The 24,270-nt window shown below is 42.2% G+C and overlaps 1 protein-coding gene across 2 annotated transcripts; it reads left to right on the top strand.

Moving 5' to 3' along the window:
* Positions 1-1,763: 1,763 nt before the first annotated feature.
* Positions 1,764-21,978, top strand: ELOA (elongin A). Of its 2 annotated transcripts, none has more exons than XM_074305864.1 (11): positions 1,764-2,091; positions 8,657-8,713; positions 9,741-9,859; positions 10,925-12,125; positions 12,578-12,692; positions 13,747-13,899; positions 14,324-14,421; positions 17,131-17,311; positions 17,789-17,900; positions 18,135-18,313; positions 19,347-21,978. In XM_074305864.1, the coding sequence occupies exons 1-11, from the start codon at positions 2,017-2,019 to the stop codon at positions 19,406-19,408; spliced, it is 2,352 nt and encodes a 783-aa protein (XP_074161965.1). In that variant the 5' UTR covers positions 1,764-2,016; the 3' UTR covers positions 19,409-21,978. The 2 variants fall into 2 exon arrangements, with proteins under 2 accessions (XP_074161965.1, XP_074161964.1); XM_074305863.1 differs by having other exon boundaries at positions 13,744-13,899.
* The last annotated feature ends 2,292 nt before the right edge of the window (positions 21,979-24,270 follow it).

The following is a 24,270-nucleotide window of genomic DNA, read 5'->3' as shown; positions in this document are numbered from 1 at the left end:
TCTGTAAAACAAGTCTTTCCCTCATGGAGTTTATATTACAAATGACATTCAATTCAACAAGCATTTATTAAGTACCTACTTATGCCAGGCACTGTAATAGATACTGGGAATACAAAGGGAAAAAAAATCCTTTTCTTCAAAGAATTTATGTTTTTCTGGAGAGGAGGACAATATATACTTGGATAAATATATTCAAAACATAGAAAGTAAATTCAATGCATTGATGTTGGAGTTGTGAAATGATCATCATTATGGAGAGCAATGTGAACTATGCCCAAAGGGCTATGGAACTGTGTATACCTTTGATCCAGCAATGTCACTACTATATCCCAAAGATGGGTCAGTATTCCAAAGAGATTATTTAAAAAGGGAAAAGGACTCATATATGCTGCAAGAATTCAATTTTCTAGTGGCAAGGAACTGGAAACTGAGTGGGTCCCCATCAGTTGGGAAATGGCTGAATACATTATTGTACATGAAAGTTATAGAATATTTTTGTTCAATAAGAAACAATCAGCAGGATGATTTCAGAGAGGCCTGGAGAGACTTACATGAACTGATGCTAAGTGAAGTGAGCAGAACTAAGAGAACATTATACACATACCAACAAGATTTATTTGATGATTAATTCTAATGGACTTGGCTCTTCTCAACAATGGATGGAAGCATATTATTTTCATTTTTTATTTGGTTGGTTTTTTTCTTTCTTACTTTTTCCCTTTTGGTATGATTTTTCTTCATAACATGATAAAATATGTTTAAAAGAATTGGACATTATTTAACCTGTATCAGAGTAACCTGTGGGTGAGGGGGTTTGGAGATAAGAGAGGGAAGGAGAAAAAATTTGGAATATAAAGTCTTACAAAAATGAATGTTGAAAACTATCTTTACATGTATTTGGAAAAATAAAATATAACTGAAATTTTTAAAAAATTCACAAATAATAGTGGGGGGATACCTAAGAATGACCTCCTACAGGAAGTGGCCCTTAAACTCCCTTGAAGGGAGCTAGGGAATTGAAGGGACACTGAGATGTTCAGCAGGATCTTAGTGGTGTGAAACTGCAGCCTCCACCCCCACTCCCAGAGAGATGAGGGTTGTCTAGATAGGTTTGGTAGCCATCTGGGAACTTGGGAGATCTCCCAGAGAGATCTTCTTGCTGGGGGAGAAGTTCCAGGCTGGTGCTCAGGGTTGGGGGGAAATGGATGATAATCCAGAAGAGAGGCCTGAAAAGGAGCAGGATAGGTCAAGAAGAATGCTAGCAAGGGCCAGCAGGTCTAGGAAGGAAGGCACTCGAGCTAAATTGGCTGGGAGTTTGGGGCCTGGGAGCATAGTGGCCACAAGGCCTGGCTGTGGCCCTCAGTCCTTCCCATTAACTCCCTGGGTGGCCTCGTTAGTTTCATCTCTACGGTGATGGGATGGGGTGGATATCTGTACTTTACAAATCTATGCTCTTGTGCACGGGTCTAACGGAAATTGCGGTTTTGTTTTGTTTTGTTTTGTTTTGTTTTTCAAGGACGGGAGAGTCCAGGCAAAGCCTGGAAGCAGTAGCAGAGCTAATAAGGCCAGCCCCCGGGGCAGAAGGCCCAAACCGAGAAACAGGCTCAGGCTACTCGGCTGGAGTCGGTGGGGCTCTTGGACATCTGCTGCTTCTTACTGCAAGGAGGCGGGCCTGTCCGAGGTCCGGGAAGAAGCCTCGAGCACAAGCAGCAGCCCAGCATGTGCCGTACGCCCCCCGGGACGCCGCGCACGCGCGGAGGAGGAGCGCACCTGCTCTGGGCGAGCTCACACCTCGCTCCTCCGTCGAGGGCGGGGCCAGAGCACGTTGGGGGAGGGGCCACCCTAGGGCTCACTCACCCTTCCCTCGCGGCCCTGAAAGCGCCAGTTCCGCTTCCGCCAGCGCTGTGTAGGCGGCGCGGGAGGTACGCTCCCCTTTCCCTTACCCTCTCCCCCTTCCCTTGGCCGTGGAGGCGCCGCGAGCCCAGTCCCGGCGAGGAGGCCGTGCCAGTGACCACCATGGCGGCGGAGTCGGTCCTGGAAGTGGTGGAGAGGCTGCAGTCAAGACTGGCCGGGAATCCCGAACCGAAGAAGGTAAGTCTCGAGTCGGGACCTGGGTCGTGGTAGTGGTCGTGGTAGGGGTCGGGGTCGGGGTCGGGGCAAGGGCCGGGCGAGGGGCGGTGCCGGCGGGGCGGGGCGGAGCTGGGCGTTCGAGGCCCCGCGGGGGGCGTTGGAGGCGGGGGTGGGGGGGGTAGTTGCGCGAGCCGCTTAACGGTCACCCGGGCACCGGCCTGGTCCGGCGGCTGGGGGAGGCGGCGGGCAGGCGAGCGGCGCGTGGGCTCAGCTGGGCCCGGCCCAGGGCTCGGGGACGCTCGGCCCCCACTTTTAGCTCTCCGACAGCTCCCCATGAGTGACACCGTCAATCCCTCGAACTCGCTCCCACTCCCGGAGTGCAGCCCGGGGTCTCCCTCCCCTCCCTTTCCTTTCCAGCCCCCGGCGACTCCGGGATCTGAAAGTTTGTTCTGGGTGAGGGGGGCGGGGCGGGCGCCCGGGATCCGGCTGTGGCCAGGCCCGGCGTTCCGGGGGGGGGGAGGGGGTGTGGGGGTCCCGGCCGAGGAGTCGGCGCAGGCCCGGCACGTAGGCAGTCCTCAGTAGCCGGGCACCGAGGAAGCCGAGCCCGCCCGAGGCTCCACGGCAGTGAGAAGTTGGTGGACTAGGAGCGTGCCTCCTGCGCCCAGCCGCTCATCTTGGGCTGGCCTCTCTGATCCCCGAATTTGTGCTGAGCTCCTCGGGCCTCCTCTCGCTCTTCGCTTTGCTCTCTGCCCTTTGATTTCCGAGTAGTTTTCCGGGATTCCCAAACTGAACTGTGCGGTAGTTTCCGCCTGTGGCCTGGAGTGACTAGAGACTTTTTTTATGGCCTTCTTTCTTGATAATTGGGAGTTTTGACCTTTGCCGCTTCCCTGTCACTTAAAAATATACTAATCTGTAGTTGGAAAAAAATATATATATTTATATTTCATTATTACAGCTCTTTGGGAAGGTCCATTTTGTCCAACTCTCTTAGTTTTATAAGTGCAGAAACCCAAGGCCCATAGCATATATAACATGTCTTTTGTAGTGTTTGAATAAAAATACCAGCTTCTAATCCTCTCAGCAAACTTCATCCAAAAGATCTTGTTTATAATTAATTAGATTCTGCTTTAAATAATAGCCACTCTCAGAGAAGTCAGTTTTACACTGCTTTTTCTATGCTGCTCTTCACCCTCTAAAAGATTTCTAGCATGGCACCACTCCTCTAGTAGTGTACACTCTGTGTACTAAGATGTATATCAAAATTTCTTAGTATAAACAAATTTTCAAATTAATGATCCAAGCTAGTGATTGGATATTCTTTGGAATTACAGTATGATTAACTGGAAAAGTTTGACTTAGCAATTTGTCTTTATATTTATATTTAGGATCTAGTGAAATTCACATTCCCCTTGAGTGCTCAGACCTGTGTGAGCCTGCTTTCCATTTGTCACAAAACCAGGTTTTATGCATCTGTGCATGCTTGAAATAGCCTCTAGATTCTGTCTACTGAGCTAATTAACTCTGCTCATTCAGAACTCAATTCAAAGAAATTCTTGAGGAAGCCATCTTATTTGGTAGTATAATGTAGTGGAAAGAGACTTGAAATCTAGGGACCTGAGTTCTATTCCTGTCAACTTTTTGTGTGTATGTATATGTGCACTATTAAGCTTTTAGTTCCTATGAAATATGACAACTTTATTCTTTATGTTTCACTGTTTAATAGCTGGGTACAATTAAAAAAAATTAAACTGTAAATTTAGTAAATACGGATTTCAGTCCCTTCACGTCCTTATTTCTGCTGGGCAGGAAATTTGTCTTTATTATATCAACAGTTAAGATTTTAATGAGTGCTTATCACTGAAGAATTGAGATTTCTGTGTATCAGGTGAGATAGCCCTGCAATGCATATTTTAACATTTCTAATACTGATTTTTATGGGGATGGGTAAATTCTGGTTAACAAACACACTAATGTGTTTCTGACTTAACTAGCTTGATGGGAAGAAGTAATTCCCTCATTGATATATGTGTGTGGGATAAGTTTCACCTCTACTTCATGATGAACTGCTTGGGTGGGCATAGGACCATCAGTTGTATTCAGTTAAGTGACTTCTACCTTTTGCCACTGTCCCTAACCCCTTACTTCCATTTCCTACTCTATAGTGGGGAAAAGGAAAAACTTCATTAGCTTTCTAAAGATTATAGTATGAAGAGCCAAAAGGAACGATTAAGATTTTTCATATGAAATAAGTGAGACCCTCCAGAAGGGAAATAATTTTCATAAGGTGAAAACAGCAGGTAGTAAGACACCCAGGATTCAAAGTCAAGTCCAATGTCTGTGCATAGCTTTAAAATCTTCAAAAGTCTTTACTGCAATCATATCTTCTTGTACAAATCATTCCTATCATTCATCAAGCATTTATTAAACACCTACTATGTATCAGGCACATGGGCTCTTGGGGGAGTGTGGGAGAGTGCCACTGACAAGGGGGACTGACCACAAAGAAGAAACAGAAACAGAAAATTGTGATATCAGCAGATATATTGTAACAAGGGCTTACTAAACAAATAAATCTGATGTATCTTTGTGTCTTTGTATTAGCTAACACTGGACACAGGCTTTGGTTTTTGTGAAGAATAAACCTGGATGAATAAAGAGTCCCCATTCTTGAGAACATCATCATACAAATCACCTTCATATACAAAAATGACTACTACTTGTAGTATGTTTGGGTGATTTTGTATTGTGATGTGGGCAAATCTTTGTAATTCTAGCTTGCCATAATTTTTAGCAGTTTTCAATAATTAAAAAATCATGCAAATTTCCCTTTACAATTGGGATTGTATGAGACAATGGTGACATTGGATTTTTTTTTTTTTCAATATTGTAAATATAGACAGAATATTGCTTGACAGGACTGAAGGGAATGTGCTATTTGAATTTTAAAAGTCTATATATGTATTTATATACATATTGACTATTCTTAGAGTTTCATAGAATCATCTTAAGTGGCACAGTGGATAGAGTCCCAAAGATCTGAGTTCAAAGTCATCTTAAGAGAGTAGCTTTATGATTTTTATCAAGTCACTTAATTTCTGTTTGCCTCAATTTTCTCACCTATGAAGTAGGAATAATAGCATATTTCCCAGGGTTGTTGTGAGGATCAAATGAGATAATAATTGAAAAACCTTTAGCATAGGATCTGGCACATGGTAAGCATTATGAAAATGTTAGCTATTATTATTATTATTATGCCACAGCAGTTCAGGAAAGTGGCTACTTTCCTCACGTAATTATAAAAGTTTTAAAGTGGCTAAATAGTAGTATTTTACTTATTTTTAAAAATATATTACAAAACTAAGACACAGATCCATAGTTTATATTCCATATTTATTTCTTTAGATTATACAGTATTAAACGTAATTTGTAATTCCCACTTTTTCCATGTAAATGTAATAGCATAGACTTGGTTACATGGTTATCAGACAAATGTTGGTGTTGTTTGTTTGGGGATCATTTTCTAAGAGACCCATTGGCAGGTTAGTAGCACTTTGACATATGTCAGTGAGAAGACTCATTAATGGTTAGATTTTAAATAGATTTATTTTAGAAAATTAGTAGAAAAATTGTGTGCTACTGCCTCCTAAATGTTTTCATTTCAAAATCAGGATATTGCTTACCTTAATCTCCCCAATTTTATCATTTATATGCAAAGACTTGTCTTTGAAATGATTCTGGCCATACTCATACTTAAGCAAAATATGTATGCTGGTTTAACCTTACAAGAGTGGTAATTATCAATGTCTAGAATTTTGCTGTGTTGTAAATACTTATGTGCTCTTTGGTTGGCATTTCAATTTTGTCTCTTTTATTTACACTTCATATTGTGATATGAGAGACACAATCTTTACAGTTTACTTTTTTTAGATTATCTTGGTTTTTTTTCCCCCTCAGGCCCTTATAGTTTCTCAGGTTGACACTAGAGTAAACTGTTAACCTAGTATGTTCAAGAAATAGGATGACCTGATTAAACTATTTTGGTTAGAAAGTTAACATAATATCTACCACGGATATCAATTTTCAAAGAATTATAACACATGTGCGGAGTATGATTATAAAAAAGCACGTATCTGATAGTATCTTGTAGTATCTCAGGGTCACCATTGTGAATATCTGTACCATAACAGGGTGGATGTGCTCCTTGAAAGATTCCCAGCTGACAGAATTCTGGATTAACCAGTTTTTAGTCTACTCATTTTGGAGTGTGTTTTTGTAGGTGAATGTATTCACTTGCAGGATCTGCTATGACCCACTCTCTGATGACAGAAAAAAAGCATATCTAGTAAGCCTTTCTCTACTCTATCTTAATGCCTGTTTCTAGCTGAGGAGGAGACTGTGGGACAAAGTAAAACTGACAAACCTCAAATTTTAGCTGACCCCAAAGGGTTTTGTCAGAGGTACCCCCTCATTTGGTAGTGGGTTAAGAAGAAAAACATACCATATCCATATTGTCATTGCTAGGGGCCCAGGAAATTTGTTCATTAACCAATATGGTGTGATAATGTGAATTGCTTCTGTGAGTCTACAATATGTTAAGAGGCCAGAGAATCTTTCCTCCATTTCCTTCTACTTGTTACTTAATGTTGTGGTGGTTTATTTGCATGGGGGTGGTAATTTGTCATATCTCTGTTTCCTGGAAATTTTTCTTGCATATATCTAACATTTGGGTAGATCAGATCATTCAGATTGCTTTTTAATCAGTTCCACTTTAATGTGATACTTTAATGATCTTGGAACCACATAGAAGTTTTAGAGCTAGAAAGGGGATTTACAGGTGATTCAAGGCTAGGAGGGGGAAGTGATATATCCAGGGTTCCTCAAATGGTAGCAAGAGTTGGGATTTGAACTTCTCATTCTTAATTATATGTTTATTCCCCTATACCATATTTCCCCCCAATTTTTTACTCATATTTGAATGTAAAACCTTCCCCTTAGAGACAGCACCAAGTCCCTTTCCTAATGCTTATTTTATCCAGAGAATTGCTTTCTTTGCTCTGTTCTATATCAGTACTGCCATGTTTCAAAGGAAAGTGCTTTGAGATCATTTAGTCCAACTTCTCATTTTACAGAGAAGGGAAGTGATTTGTTCAGGACTTGATTAAAGTTGGATGCCCAGAGAGTGGCCCAAGTACTGAAAGCTTTATGTCAGACTTGATGATAGGTAGGAGGGATACATTAAAAATCAGCACATCTCATTTTCTGAATTTAAACGTGAAAATTTTATTCAGAATCTTGTTATTGTTTATACTTTTGTTAGACTTGGAATTGTATACTGTAGGCAAAGAAGGCTGTGGCTTAGGATATAAAGTTGGGGGGGGAGGCTAGCCCTCTGAAAATACATAGTTCTTAATGTAGTGGTGTAGCAGGTTTGGAGACTGAAGAACCTGGGTTTTACTCTGGTTCTGCCGCTTATAAGCCATGTGACCTTTAGGCAAGGCAGTCTAGCTTCTCTAGTCTTTGGTTTTCTCATCTATAAAATGAGGCTGTGAAGGTATCTTACAACTCCAAACAGGACTGTGTATTAGAGAACCCCACTCTCTGTCATCATGGTATTTCACTTTGTGATGTATTAGTAAAAGATAGAAGTGTGGATAGGTGTGTGAAAGGTAATTTTTCAACTTTGCTTAAGGCAGACATATGCACTATCCCATAAAATCAAAGATTCAGAATGGGAAGAGACCTTATAAGTCATTTAAATTACCCCTTCATTTTACAAAGGAGGAGGACCCAGGCCCAGAAAGGGGAAAGTGATCTGTTCAATAAGTAGCAGCCTTGTAATCCTAACCAGACTTCTCACTCTACCACACTGCTGTGCATTTACTATATATCACAGTCATCTTGTTGTGGGTACTTCTATAGACTTTCTAAAGAAAATAGAAAATAGCATACAGGAGGTGAAAAGTTAAATAAGACCTGGAGGAATTTTAACAGATTAAGAATTAAGAGCTCACTAGCCATAAAGTTGGAATTAATTGCTCAACAAAGTATCTCAATTAATTGAGTCTGTTAGGATGAATACTGAGGTGAATAATAATAAACTTAAGTATGTGTAGGGTAATAGTTTACTCAACACTATCTTCCTAGAGGCTCCATGAGGGAAGAGTGCTGAGAAGAAAATAAAGAGAACTTAATTTGGTTCTGCTCACTACTCAGTCATCTTATATATCCGTTATTAACAGCGAAATTCTAATAATGGCAGATGAAATTTCAGCAGGAAACTACTCTTTGCCTGTCCCTATCTTCTTATTTTGAAAAAATAATCTTTAGAAAGTAACTACTTCCTGAAGGCACAATGCCCTTTTTTTCTGAGTTCCTCCTCTTCCTTTTTTCCTCTGTTGCCAGGCCTATGTGGCATTTTTCTGTAATTGATGTTGTCTTGCTCTTTTACCAAGTCTTAGGCAAAACACTGAATATCAATAGAGTTGATGGCTCTTTCAGATGTATTCTGTAGCATTGTTACTTCAGGAAAGGAGATTTTCATGTGTCCCAATCGTATTAAAAACTGCATTTCTCATTGTCTCTGTAGCTACTAAAACATCTGAAGAGACTCTCAGACTTACCTATCACCGTGGACATTTTGGCGGTAAGGGAACCTTGACAATTTTAAATCTTCATATAAAAATATTAGAAGAATCTTAATGATAAGAGGGTTATTAATAGACACTGACAGTAAACTCTTGGAATCAGTTTCTGAGTTTTTCTACTTTTGTATTTTTGGCACCTGCTGCATTGCCATGCATATACTGCAGGCACTTGATAAAAGCTTAGTAAATTGAAAATAAAATAAAAGGGAAAGCAGATGTTTCCCTCTTAACCCTGATATGATAAGGTGCTTAAGTATATTTTCATTTGTTCCCCACAGCAAGTAGATATAGAAGAGGAAAGGAATTCAAAGAAATGAGAGAACTTTCCCACATTTACATCTTCATTTGACATTAATTGAGGAAATAGCATATGTTGTATTGTTTAGAACTTTTCAGGGTGCTAGGAGAAATAATAGTTCTAACTTTTTTGGGAGTTACAGTTTAATTGGAGAATATGACACATAAATAACATAAAATATTATATAGTGGTCTCACTAGAGGTTGTTGGGGGATGGGGGAGAATGTTACTATAAGTGGTAAACCTGGGACTTAGAACACTAGTGTTGGGGCAGCTAGGTGGCACAGTAGATAGAGCACCAGCCCTGAATTCAGGAGGACCCGAGTTCAAATCTGGACTCAGACACTTAACACTTCCTAGCTGTGTGACCCTGGGCAAGTCACTTAACCCCAGCCTCAGGGGGGAAAAAAAAGAACACTAGTTTTTCTAGTATATAAGGTCAGATCTTTTCTATCAAGTTCATTATGGTCCTTTTGCTTTTAAAAGCTTTTCTAGAACTGGGGTAAATGTTATTCCTTATCACTAGAGTTTTGCTACTCTTGTGATCAGAGATTTTAGGTTAAGAAATTAACTAAACTAGAAGAAATCTGAAAGATGAGTTTTTGATAGGTAGAAATGTTTGGTAAACTGACTGTGATGGTTTTTTTACCTCAGAAAATCTGAGGTCTTTTGGTTTGGTGTAAATTAGGTTTAACCCCTTTTGCTGTTTTCTTCAAATAATTTTATAGGAAACAGGTGTCGGGAAAACAGTGAATGGGTTGCGGAAACATGAGCAAGTAGGAGGCTTTGCCAAAGACTTAGTGGCCCGATGGAAGAAGTTAGTCCCTGTTGCTCAGGAGGTTGAAAGGTAAGACGGTATTCTATACTCAGACTTGCTTCATTGGCTGATTTTTTTTGTGTGTGTGTCCAAGAGTGACTGCAGAAAGGCTCTTCAGATCATAAATTTATGCTGAAAAGAACCTCAAAGGCCATCTCATTTATACTTGTTGCATTGAATTGGCCCTAGTCCAACCCTCTTATTTACAGAGAAGAAAACAGGCACCAGGCCCCAATGACTTGCCTAAGTTTTAGGAATAATAAGGGCTCAAGCCAGGACTCGGCCCATGTCCTCTGATTCCAAATCTGGCTTTGCTTCCTTGTTCTCAGTTCTGATAAGAACGTCAGAGTGGTTCATGCAGTCAGACCTAAGAAGAATGGCAGCTGTTCTGATTCTGGGACTTGAAAGGTCTTTTCTAGTGATCCTCAAACTTCTTAAATAGGGGGCCAGTTCAATGTCCCTCAGACTGTTGGAGGGCTGGACTATAATAAAAACAAAAGTTCACACTCTGTTTCCGCCCCTCAGCCCATTTGCCATAACCCAGCGGGCCGCAGTTTGAGAAACCCTGATCTATTCTATCATCTTTTCCAGGATTGGATTCAGTAGTCCTAATTCCTAGTCTGGAAAGAGAGTCAGTATTATTAGGAATAAAAAGCCTGTTGGTAATTGGCCTAGTTTGAGATTTGTAAGGTGGGTGTGATTTAGGGTAAGTAGATAAATTTGAGCTGAAATTTCCAGAGTAAACTCGACTAGAGAATAATATGTACATGGAGGATTGGATACTTAGGTAGACTCACAAAGGAAAGAAGCAAGTTTTCAGCCTTACCCATCCCACCTGCACCAATCTTTTGTCAGTTCTAGCTATGTGTAGCCATCCCTTTCGTCGCATATTTTCCTAGGTGCTCCCTGCTTTAATCTATCCTTAATAAAGTGATAGGATCTTTTTTTCTAGATAGATAATGTTTCTGTCACTTAGAGCATTTATGGATTTTGTGTCATCTCCAACTCCTTCCCCCTGTTCTCTACACAGGTGGTGGCACTTGATGAATGTTAATGAAATTATTTCCCCCCTCCCCTTTTTTAAATTTTGCTTAGGAATATTGAGCCTGAGGAGCAAGACCTCGAAAGAAGTAGCTCTAGAAAACGTCCCCGAGATGTTTTTCCCAAGGAGGAGGAAATGGAGGAGGAATATCAGGAAAGCTGGAAAGCCTCTTGTAGCCAGCCACACAGTCCTGACTACCGGGAGAAAAAGCATCGAAAGCTTTCAGAGTTTGATAGAATGCCCAAGGCCTCACATAGTGGTGAAACAAGAGAAGAGAGAAAGCGATGGAACAAGACCTCCCCAGTGTACACATCCGACCAGGAGCTATCCGACAGTAGTCATGTTCACTCACCTCAGCCTTCTACAAGCCCTCAGCAGTTATCTATGGACTATGATCAACTCCCTGAAGAGGAGGAAGAGCAGCCAGTACCACATCGGAAGGCTGGCAAAAGCCATAGTCATGCCTTTCAGGACCGAGGCTTAAATAGCCAAGAGAGACGCTTGGGTGAACCCCAGGATAGAGGCTCTGTAAGTCGGAGCAAAGAGCACAAGACTTCACAGAAGGAAAAGCATCGCTTGGATACAAGAGAGGAAAAGACCTTTAGTTTGGGTCGAGACAAAGTGTCTAAGGCTGTTTCTCGAGAAGAGGGCCGAAGGTCCCCCTCAGGAACTAGTACCAAGGAGAAGCAAACATTGTCTAGTGCTGCCAAGAAAGAGAGGGACAAAGAAAGTGGCAGTAGCAAGAAGAAGTTTTTACCTCCCTTGGAGGTAGCTTCTGTTAACCATATGAAAAAAACAAAGCACAAGGATGCACAGAAATCCAAATTGGAAAAGACCAAGCTTAGTGGGGACAGCTTTGATGTAGGGAAATGGGAGGAAGAATTTTCTCCCAAGCCAAAAGAGAAAGGGGGGTCTAACAGCTTAAAGATGCGGGAAGGAAAATCCAAAGCCTCTAACTCGGACAGAAAACCATCGAGTCACTTTTCAGGGGCTGGAGAGACAGATGTGGATGATGACTATGAACAGCCCACCATGTCTTTTGAATCATACCTCAGCTATGACCAGCCCCAGAGGAAAAAAAAGAAGGTTGTTAAAACTACAACTGGGGTTCGTGCAGAGAAAAGTCACAGTAAGCAGAACGGTTCCAAAGCTGATCATAAAAACTCTAATAATGCCATTCAGAAACTCCCTAAGATGAATGAGAGCAAGGCAGAAAAGCAACATTCTGGAACCAGCTCTTCCAAACCAAAAAAGGTAAGAAGCTAGCTGGGTCTCCCCAAGCCTGACATCTGCTTGTTCATAACAAGGAGCTTCCTGCTCCTTGTGAGGGTTTAAAAGGTAGTATGAAATTCTACATGGCTCATGGCAGTGGTCTTGGAAATAAGTGTTCTTTCCTGTTCATCAGTGTCCTTTGGGGCCTAGCCTTTACAACTTTCTGCTCTGGGCTTCTTTTGCTGCCCAGATGGATTTTATTCAGGAGTCACTTGTTCCCTAAGTGTCTGATAATGTTTTTTCTTGCAGCAATGCTGGAAGAGGGAATTGATTAAAGGCCTTTGGCATGTGCTTATTTAATCATTTCCTTAGTAAAGAAGGAAGCCCAGCCAATGAGTGTCATGATTTGGTCTTAGGAAAAAACAATAACAAAGAGTTGTGACAAAGTGAGGGGGGGAAGATGAGACCTGTCTGACTGACATTTCATTCTGCAGGTCTCCACTGATGTGACCCCAACATTACCAGACATCCCCTTGCCTACCATTCAGGCCAATTATCGTCCACTTCCTTCTCTTGAACTGATTCCCTCCTTTCAGCCAAAGAGGAAAGGTAGGTTCCCTATGTGGGGATGGGAGAGTTGCTTCAATATGGAAAAGGACAAGGATATCTTTGAGTTGCTATTTTCTGAAAGAAACTTGAGCAAAAAGCATTTGATAAGGGCCTGAAAAGCTGAAGATATCTTCTTGACTGCTTTTCCAGTAACTCCCAAAATCACTTCAGAATTTGAAATTTGGAAGAGATCTTAGCATTTATCTAGTCCAGTCTCTAACTGAAAAGAATCCCCATGACATCAGACCCAACAGAATAGTCTCCAGTCTTTGCTTAAAGACCTCCTGGAAGGGAGAATCCACCTATGGGAGCCCTGCCCAGTTTTGGAGAGCTCAGATTGTGTGGGACATTCTTCCTGACATCCAGCCTCTTTACAGCTTCTGTGTGGTGTTTCCAGATGGAGCTCAAAAGCAGAAACCTCAACCCCTTCTCCATGTCACAGCTCTCCAAAGATTTACTGCTATCCTATTCCCTTTGATTTTTTTCCTGGATAAATGAAGGCCATTATATCTTTGCTGTCCATAACTAGTATTTCATTTTAAGATTCTTTCCTTGCTAGCACTTCCTGGAGGTAATTTCCAAACATTAGCATGGAAACCTAAAATAAAAAGTGGTGTTTTAACTTGGCAATTTTGTTGGGCATGGTTTCGTGAAGCAGCTAAACTTGTTATGGATGTTTGGGTGGGCAAAGTACAGAGAACTTGTTGATTTGAGCATATGGTGGTAGATCTTTCCTAGCATCCAGTATTAAATTTATGTTGGGATATAAACTAATATCAGATTGGCTTGTTTGGTCTGAGATCCTGCTGCTCCCCAGAAGAGCAAAAGGCCTTTGAGTGCAATCCCTGGGCTGCTGGGGGCTACTTTTGTTATATAATGGTTATTGCCCTTGTCATTAATGGTTAGCTAGAGCTGGTTTGAACCAAGATGGTTCCATTTTTCAAAGATTCAACTCAGTAAAGGACTAACCTGTATTTTTGTGAGTGACATGTTTTCAAAAAGAATCTTTTGAGAGAAAATTTAGTTTTATATTCCCTTGTCTTTTCTATAGCAGTCTCCTCACCCCATGAAGAAGAGGAAGCTGGATTTACTGGACGTAGGATGAATTCAAAAATGCAAGTCTATTCTGGTTCCAAGTGTGCCTACCTACCGAAGATGATGTCCTTGCACCAGCAGTGCATCAGAGTCCTCAATAATAACATAGACTGTGAGCATACTTGAGTCTACCTTGGGTTTTGTTTGTGATGGAACCCATCTCTAAGTGAAGTGCTTTATGTTTATCACTCGGTCTTTCTTGACTCTGTTCCTTACATCTGGAATCTTCTCTTCTCTCCTGGCCCTGACTCCCAAAGTGTGTTCAATTTCTCAACCTCTTAAGTCTCAGTTCAGTGCTATGGGAAACTTTCCCCGATCCCTTTTTATGGACTCTTCTATCCTTCCTTGACTCCAGTCCCCAAGTTGGAAGTGATTTCTTACTCATTTGGTTTCCTTATCACTTTATTTTTTTTTTAGTGTATTATAGTTATGTATGTCTTATCTCCATTTCTCCCAGATTCAAATATGACTTTGCATACAATGTGTTAATGAAACTGCAGTTCAACTCATTCCTGTTTTTTTTTCCCCTTTTGCAGCAATTTATGAAGTTGGGGGTGTTCCCTATTCTGTACTTGAACCAGTTTTGGAAAGATGTACTCCTGAGCAACTCTATAGAATTGAGGAGTGCAACCATGTGAGTTTCTTCTTTAAAAGAAGGGGGGGGGGTAGGATGACACTCTTGAATAATGGCCTTGTCTCTGTGTATTTGCTATTTCTTTACAAATAGCTCAGGGTTCAGCAGGCACTTGCTATTTTTTCTGATCCGTGGCTTGGCTCAGGGGCTTCAAGTGAGCATGTGTTCAACACCTGCTCCTGTCATTTTCAATAAGCCTCTGGGGCCAGAATCTAGGTGGGATTCAGCAGGAAGAAAAACATGCTAACTACCAGCTCTCCTGGCACCCTTGGGCTTGCCTAGTCACAAAAGGTCAAGGGAGAATTCTGCCACCAGAACCCCTGGAGTACAGGGAAGCAACAGTTGAGCTTGACATCCAGGTACCATTGTGGGTATTGGAAAGAATTATATAGGTCAGATGCAACCCTGTCCAAATCATTTTGCTATCATGTTGGGACATTGTCTTTTTTTTCCCCTTGCATTAACTATTTCACTTGAAGATAAATAAAAGTGCCTTTTAAAATAATTTCCTCCATAGCACTTGAAGTCAAAATAGAATATCTCTAACATTGGGATTTTGCTGGAGTGATTATTGAACCTCATCTCTGTGTCTTTATAAATTAGCAGAAGTAGAGCTCCTGAGGCTTTTGGAGCCCCAAGCCTGGTAGTGCTTATTTGTCAGGTCCCTGGGGCAGGGGCTGGGTTGTGTTCTTTGTGCTGAGAGCAGTGGAGAAAACAGACAAAAGGTGGAGTGGAAGAACACCTGGACTGGGATCCTGGCTTTACTGCATGCTTTTCATATGACTTTGGGCAAGTCATTGAATTTCTTTGGGTGCTGAACTTTTTTTCTTCTACAAATTAAGAATTCAGTTTGCATTCAGCAGACAGTAATGAAATCTTCCCTGTGCATGACATTATTCTAGGTTCTGGGAGAAACAGAAACATTAGACATTGGCATGGAATTTAAAGGGGGGAGGAGAGGGAAGGGAGAATTTTTATTAAGTACTTACTATGTGCCAGGCACTATATTAAACACTAAATAATTTCATTTGGTTCTCACAACAATCTTGGGAGCAAGGTGAAGTGACTTGCTTAGTGGGTCCCAGGGTAGGAGTAAGGGATGGGAAAACCACTGTCACTGAGAAGTATGATATACAGTGTAAGTGTATTGGATGTAAAATTTGGATTCTTACCAACTGGGGATCAAAGAAGAGATCCTTGCATTGCTTCACCTAGGTTGTTGTGAGAATCAAAATGCGCTCTTATAGTATATAACACTTAGTGTGAATCTGAAGGACTTGTAGCTACAAAGATAAAAACCAAATTCATCTCTGGCCTCCAGGAGTTGAAATTTTCTGGAGAGAGATGAAGATAGGAAGCTGAGGGTGACAGGATATGTATAGCTAAGGAGGTGGAAAACATACACACAAGCTAATCTGTGGGCTGAGTAGTAAAGTACCTAGGATCTTGGGAGGGGAGGAGACAGGAGATGGAGAGTCATCCTCAGTCCTCTGGCTGGAACAATGAGTACATGTGGCTGAGTGATAGATTAAAACCAGAGGAAAGCTATTGTTATCCTTGGATATAGAGCTTCTGCCCTGGTCTTCCCAGCTAGCTCAAGCAGCCTTTAAATACTATACAGGAATTTGGAGTTTATCCTGGAGGTGATAGGGAGCCACTGAAGCTTCTTGAGCAGGAGTATAGCATAGATCCCTTGCACAATCAGTGAGATGCCATGGCAGATACTTGTATGTCAGAGGGTTTTATGCCACTACCAGAATTCTCTTCCTAGAAGAATGAGCAGAGGTCTGACCTGGGGGAAAAAGGTACCTCCCTACTGCCATGATTATCAAAAAAGTATTTGGAACAATTTGTTGTGAGAGAAAGAATTCTAAGTACATCTTGATAAAGGGTACAGTAAATAATGAAGTAGTAACTTTACTAAATGTGTATGTTACCAAGTGGTAAAGCAGGCAAATTCCTAGAGAAGATTTTAAGTCAGTTACAGGAAGAAATAGACAACAAAACTATTCTAGTGGGGAATCTCGATATTCCCCACTCAGAATCAAGACAAATCTAACCACAAAATAAACAAGAAGGAAACCAGATATAATAGGATCCTAGAAAACCTAGATGTGATTGACCTCTGGAGAAAATTGAATAGGGACAGAAAGGAATACATCTTTTGCAGTACATGGCATCTACACAAAAATTGACCATGCTTTAGGGCATTAAAAACTTCATAATTAAATGCAAAAAGGCATAAATAGTAAATACTTCCTTTTCAGATCACAGTGCAATAAAAATTATATTCAGTAAAGGGCCAGAGAAAGATAGACTAAAAACAATTGGAAATTAACCTAATTCTAAAGAATGAGTGGGTCAAACAAGAAATCACAGAAACAATCTGCAATTTCATCCAAGAAAATGACAAGACAACATACCAAAACCTATGGGATGTAGCCAAAGCAGTTGTTAGGGGAAATTTTCTCTCTCTAAATAGCTACATAAGTAATAGAGAAAGAGGAGATCAGTCAATTAGGCATGCAACTAAAAAAATTTAAAAGCCCCAATTAAATACCAAATTAGAAATTTTGAAACTCAAAAGGAGAGATTAATAAAATAGAGTAGGAAAACTATTGAATTAAAAATCAAAACTAAATGTTGGTTTTATGAAAAAACTAACAAAATGAAGGAAAAAATGTAAAAGTCATTGTGTTTTGATTTCAGGTGTTAACTGAAGAGACTGATCAGCTGTGGAAAATTCACTGCCATCGAGACTTTAAGAGAGAGAGACCAGAAGAATTTGAGTCTTGGAGGGAGATGTATCTTCGACTTCAAGATGCTCGGGAGCAGCGACTACTCCTCTTGACTGAGAACATCCGATCAGCTCATGCCAACAAACCCAAAGGTGAAGAGGGAGGAGGGAGAGGGAAAGGCTATGAGATTTGGTCAGGAACACTGGGGATTACCAGGATGGCCAGTCATCCAGCCTCGTGAGGGAACAACAGAGCCTTGATCCAGGTCAGACTGATCCAAAGATTCTAGTGTCTCCCACATGGTGGGTGCTTTAAGTAAAGGGAGGCTTTCAGAGTTGATAATTTATTAACAAGCTAGTGTCTTCACCTGTCTTAGAAAGATCTCTGTCTCTAAGGTGAAACTTGAAAAGAAGCTAGATTTTAGTTCAGGATAAGGAAAAAATCATGTTTCCCTGTACTTGAAGGCTGTAAGGAGGAGCAGAAGCTGGATGACCATATGTGAGGGCAGTTGTCAAAGGGATTCTTGGTTAGGGACAGCTTAAGTCTTTTCTGTATCTTCAGATCTGTGACATGTGAATGAGAGCCTTTGTGTCCCCTAACCCAGGAGTGACTCCTTTACTTCCCTGTAGGCCGACAAGCAAAGATGGCCTTTGTCAACTCTGTGGCCAAGCCGCCTCGTGATGTTAGGAGACGGCAGGAGAAATTTGGGACCGGAGGAGCAGCTGTTCCTGAAAAGATCAAGTAAGATCTCTTTCACTTTTGATTCCCACCATCTCTGGTGGGTAGGGAAGCACTAACTGTGCAGCCAGAACCTAGGGCTGGAGCCCCGCCACCCCCGAGGAGCCGGTCACCCTGCGTCTCTGTGGACTCCCTGGAGCATGGAGGAGCTGTTAATTCCTAATGGTCAGGGGCTGGTTGGCGATGGCCAGTGAGTGGCCTGGGCTTGGCCCTTACCTGCCCGGTCTTCTTTTGCAGGATCAAGCCCGCCCCCTACACCTCCAGCAGTGGTTACACCTGCAGCAGCAGTAGCAACAGCTACAGCAACAGCACCGAAGAAGGGCAGCCCTACGACGGCCCAAGCACCAGCAGTGCCCACTCAGCCCCAGCAGTCAGCAGCACGGTGTCTTACGATCCCCGGAAACCGCCGGTCAAAAGTGAGTCACAGCAGGGTTTTGGGCCCTCCGGGTCTGCCTGCTGTCCTGTGCTCTGGGACACTAAAGCTCTGCCCCTTCCTCAGTTGTGGATGGCCTTGCAAAGAGCATCTGCCTCAAGGGAAACCCCAGTGTCTGTTTCTGCCACTAGAGGGCAGCTCAGTCCTACCTACTGGGTGCTCTGACCTTTTAACTTGAACAGTGGGATCGTTTGTTCTGTGAGCACAGATGGAGAGGTCAAGTTTCAGCCACTCATTGGACAGATGGAGGAAACAAGCTTGGGGGGGGAGAAGGAGCGCCATCTTCCTGGACCCCTGCGGGCAACCAGCAGCTTCCTGGCCTCACTGGGTGTCCTGTTTTAAGTCTCTGAGGGGATCTTCATAGTCATGGAGCATGGGAATTAGAAGGGACCCTAGGTGAAAACTGCTTTGGCTTTTGCAGGAAGAATGGCTTAACTTTTGTTGCTGGGTTTAGGTAAGGTGAGAGAAAGATCATTATAGCCTGGAGCCAGGCTGGTAGTTCCAGGGATCCTTACCCCAGGCGCAATTGGGCAAAGGTTGGAGGGGAAAAAACCCAGGAGCTCAGAACTTTTTTTCAGAGAATAGTTGGTTGTGAAAGAATCCACTCGATTGGATCCTGGGGTTTTTTCTTTTGTTTTAAGGGGCAAAAATAGCATAATCTGCTTGAAGAAATCTCAAGATGTGGTCTGAATATCAGGCCAAGGTCTCTGAAGCCATTAGTTCTTGCTTAGTGGTGACTGAGTGAGGTAGCTCCTGCCTCAGAGCCTCCCTCATGTGTTTAAGATGGGGAGAGGAATGGAGAGATTGGTCTGGATTGTGAATACCCATTTTTAGCACTAAGATTTTAAGTCTTCTGAGCTTTTCCAGGTCTTTAATTGCTGTCTGTTTGGTTTGTTTAATAAGATTCAAAATATTGAGAGCCCAGCCCATGATTATAATGTGCTTCTTGTCAAATTGGGGAAGATTGGAGATGGAAACCCAATGGTCAGGCCTAACTTCTTCGTCCTCTATTGTAGAAATTGCCCCAATGATGGCCAAGACGATCAAGGCATTCAAGAACAGATTCTCCCGGAGATAAAAACCTTTCCTGAAGATGGAATAGGAAGAGGAGGAAGGGGAAGAGGGGGAGTAAAGCTCACAGGAGTCTCTGTTTGGCTCCATGGAGCCAGTCGCTATCACATGCATCTCCAAAACCTGCCCAAGGATTGACGGAACCATTTCTTCAGGTGTAGTGCCTGTAAACTACCTGCACACAGCCCCTGCCTCCCTGCCCAGAGAGCACTTGAGACTTTATAAGGAAAGATGTGAAGCCTTGAGCCTCCCGAGGATTTTAAGGTCAATTCAACCTTGTTAGCAAACCTCTTTGTAAACTATGAAAAATAGTTTTAATTAATAAATATTTCCCCAGATTGTATTTATAATACCCCCAGTATTTTTTCCTCCTTTCTCTGTCTCTGTCTTTCTCTCTTTTTCTCTGTCTTACACACACACACACACACACATTCTTTCGCCCCTACCTTATATTGTTTTAGACTGCTTTCTTTCCTAACATTGGGTTAGAATGCAAGTCTGATCAGTCAAGGCCAGAAGATTCCCCTGATCAGCCAATCACCACATCTTCTCAGGGTGGGATGCTGTTCCAAAGGGAAAACTGGTCCTCCCCTCCCACCTAAAGGCCCCAACCCCCCAGGGAGCCTCCATGGTGCCTGTTGTGTGTGTTGGAAAAGCCTTGGGAGTCCTTTGATGCTTCCTTACAGGGCAGTTTGCCTCTCTCTGGATAGCTCTAGGATCTTGAAAACTGTTACTGTGTTCTTGTTTGTTAACCCCAGGTGGGAAATTTTTCTGGTGTTGCTTTTCAGTTCCTGTACAGATGCTTATCTTGCGTTCTCACTTATTGTTGTCATCAAATAGTATTTATTAAGGCGCTTATTTGGGAAAGTGACTCTTTCCTCAACCCTCTTGATCTGTCCTGTTGTGCTTTTGAGTATTAGTGCAAGACATACATCCTGGGGGAAAAACTTTGATTTGCACAGCTTGTCCTTTCCCACTCTTCCATCCCCTTAAACAATTTCAGAATTTTCCATTTCTGCCTCAAACAGTTTTAAAAGATTTTTTTCTATTCACTCTTTCTCCCTGCTCAAGGGTGGAAACAGGCAGCTATGTGTTTCCAGATTTCATATAGCCCAGAAAAAAATTTCCTGCTTTTTTAAAGTTAGGCACTTTAATCTCTTTGCTCCATGTGAATTTTTGCTGGAAGTGAGTGGTTTTAAAATAGTGTGTTTGAAGGGTTTAAAAAGAAAATGGTAAGACCCTGTGTTAAAAGAGCACAGTAACTTTATGGAAATTTTTATAGCTTACAATGGTCAGCACACAGAGTACGAGCCCCTGCCTTTGGAGGGAAAGATTTGACTAGAATGAAACCTTTGCTGCCCATTTATCTGGAAACTAAAAGGAATCTGACGCTAGTGCCATCGGTGGCTTGTGTAATGCTGAATAGAAATTCTGGCAGTAGCAGTGTAGTGTGAGATGGAGGAGTTGTTGAGAACCATGGATCCTGTAAAGTCAAACCAGAGTGCCTCCCAGGAGTTAGGCTTGCAGACAGGAACTCTAGAAATTGCACATTTAGTCACTAAAAGCTCAGCTATGAAAAGCACCAAGACCAGAGAGGGACACACTTTGGTTTTCCCCCTTTCTTACCCCTCACTTCTGCTGAGGGAGGGACCCAGCTAAGCAAACCAGAATAACTAATCCAAGCACCTCCTGTCAGCCTGGGAAGGCTGCAGGGCCAGGACCTTTTCTGATGCATTTGGAAACGCCCTGGAAAGCCGACATCACGCTTCTGGCTTAGAGGTTCCAGGGAGGCGAAGCAAACAAGCAAACAAGCGCAGCAGTCTCCATGCAGGTACCTCCATGCCCCCCCAGCAGTGGCCGAGTCAATCAATGGTCTTGGTCTGTGCTTTGAGGATGAGAAAAGTTTCTTCTGTGCTTTATGGCTCCTATTTCTCCTCCACCCCCACCCCCATTCTTTACTGGCATAGCCTCTTGAAGATGAGGGTTGCCCTCTGGCTCTCTCATCTCAAAGTCTGTTGTAAACTGTGTTTGGGGGTTTTGCCGCTGAAAGCTTTCTGTGATGTCAGATTCAGCTGTGGCAAGTTCCCTTACACAGTGGCTTTTGGATGGGAGAGTATGAAAGAAATTCTAGCACCAGGTGGAGGGTCTCTGCAATATCTTCCAGCTGCCATTCTAACAGGCTTCCAGGCAGCCCTGCTCACCATCAGAGGAGGATGGGAGCAAGGGAGGAGCCAAGCCAAGTGAACCTCTGTGAAGGGTAAAACGAAGCCTCGGCCTTCCTGATCCTTCCCTTGTGCAATTCCAATGTTCTGTGCTCACTCCATGCAGACCGCCAAAGTCATCCTCTGATCTGTGGTGTGTGTGGGGAGGGCTTCTTGGGGGCGTCTGCTTTTGTTTGGGGTGGGAGGGGAGGGAGTCAGGTGTTGGCCTACTCTGCATTTGTATTTTGGTCCCCAGATGTAAATAGAATTTTCTATGTTACTTTTTTGTGGTAACTACCAAGATGAATATTTTAATTAGATAAGTTATATGAAAAGGAACAAAAATTCCATGTCTCAATAAAAAGAAAATATTAGATATTGGCCTGTTTTTTTCTTTTGTCACAATTCAGCAAAAAACAAACTTGATTTGATATCAAGTCTGTAGTTTGGGAGACTCCCACCCTATTGGCTTGGACCTTTGTCAATGAATTTTAGGAGGAAATGAGCTGAAGGTGTACAGAATGGGAAAGGTTGGGGTGGGTAGCGGCTGGGAGTGATAAAGATCAATCAGAAAGGCTCCCTACCCCCGAGGCTCTGTAGGGAGCTAGGCAGGAAACAGGCCAGAAGCATCACCTCTTCTTAGTGCAGTGGGGGGGAGAGGGCAAAAACAAGAGGAATATTGATAAACTTCTTGGGAAAAGATGGAATTAGAAGGCAAGTAAGTGCTAATGGAGAAAAGAGGGGACATGGGAAAGATACTGTGAAGGAAGCCTCCAAAGTACCCTCTGGGTATGGAAAGTGAGAAAACCTGTGTGAGCCAGAGAAACCCAAACCAAAGAAGCAGACTCTGGATTGTGATCAAGAGGCCAGGGGCCGGTGGGGTGGAGCCAGCTTCTCGAGGAAAAGGGGGGTGCTGACCCTCAGAGATGTCGGGCAGCAGAGACAGGGCTGAGATGGGTCCTATGGATCCGAGATCCAAGGGGAGAGATTGGAAAAAGAAGGTACTAGAGACAAACTCATGAAGAAACTTTGTCAAAGGGGGGATGAGGGACTGAAACTAATAAGAATTCTGAATCTTGAGAAATCCCACAGGGGTTAAAAAGAAAAATTGGGTATGAACAGTTCACAAAAAGTGAGTGCAGACACCAAACACAACCAAATGGATGCTGTAAAGATGAGTGGTTGACAAACCTATGGAAAGCAAAAGCTGGGAAAAGGAGGCAAGGGCTCATTGAGGAAATTGGCAAGTAGATCAATATCTTGTACCACATCAGTGGATTCTGGAGATGAAATGTTAAACATAGCCCTAAAAACATGGAAGGAAATAAAATATCTTAATAGTGGAAGGGAGATGAGAGTTGGGGGGGGGTGTTGGGATTTAGTTTTGGTATTCAGCAAATAATTACTAAAGACAGATGTACAACATATAGAGAATTGACTCAAATTTATAATAGTTTAAGCCATTCTCCAATTGATAAATGGTCAAAGGATATAAACAGACAATTTTCAGATGAAATTGAAACTATTTGCAGTCATATGAAAAGGTGCTCCGGGGCGGCTAGGTGGCGCAGTGGATAGAGCACCAGCCTTGAAGTCAGGAGGACCTGGAGTTCAAATCTGGCCTCAGACACTTAAGACTTCCTAACTGTATGACCCTGGGCAAGTCACTTAACCCCAACTGCCTCAGCCAAAAAAAAAAAAAAGGGTGCTCCAAATTACTGTTGACCAGAGAAATGCAAATTAAGACAACTCTGAGATAGACACCTCTCAGATTGGCTAAGATGACAACGAATGTTGGAGGAGAGGTGGGAAAATTGGGACGCTGATACACTGTTGGTGGAATTGTGAATGGATCCAACCATTCTGGAGAGCAGTTTGGAACTATGCTCAAAAAGTTATCAAACTGTGCATACCCTTTGATCCAGCAATGTTTTTACTGGGCTTATATCCCAAAGAGATCTTAAAGATGGGAGAGGGACCCACATGTGCAAAAATGTTTGTGGCAGCGCTCTTTGTAGTGGCCAGAAACTGGAAACTGAATAGATGCCCATCTATCGGAGAATGGCTGTATAAGTTATAGTATATGAATGTTATGGAATATTATTGTTTTGTAAGAAATGACTAGCAGGATGAATACAGAGAGGCCTGGAGAGGCAGGCACTAAAGCTAAGTCAAATGAGCAGAACCAGGAAATTATTGTACATGGTAATAAGAATATATGAGGATCTAATTATAAAATTAATAAATTATATATATATGAGGATCAATCCTGATGGACGTGGCTCTCTGCAGCAATGAGATGATTCAAACCAGTTCCACTTTTTCGGTGATAAAGAGAGCCATCTACACCCAGAGAGAGAACACAGGGAAGAGTGTGGAACACTACGTACCATTCTCACTCTTTCTGTTGTTATTTGCTTGCATTATATTTTCTTTCTCAGTTTTTCTTTTTCTTCCTTCTTGATCTGAATTTTCCTATGCAACAAGATAACTGTATGAATATGTAAAAATAGATTGGATTTAACATATACTTTAACATATTTTACCTGTCAGCTGGGGGGGAAGTGGAGGGAAGGAGGGAAAAATTTGCAACAAAAGGTTATGCAAGGATCAAAGTTGGAAAAATTACCCATGCATGTTTTGTAAATAAAAAGCTTTAATTAAAATT

Source organism: Sminthopsis crassicaudata, chromosome 3 (genome assembly GCF_048593235.1).
Source record: "Sminthopsis crassicaudata isolate SCR6 chromosome 3, ASM4859323v1, whole genome shotgun sequence".
Taxonomy (NCBI): domain Eukaryota; kingdom Metazoa; phylum Chordata; class Mammalia; order Dasyuromorphia; family Dasyuridae; genus Sminthopsis; species Sminthopsis crassicaudata.
This window is presented reverse-complemented; position numbering and strand designations above follow the sequence as displayed.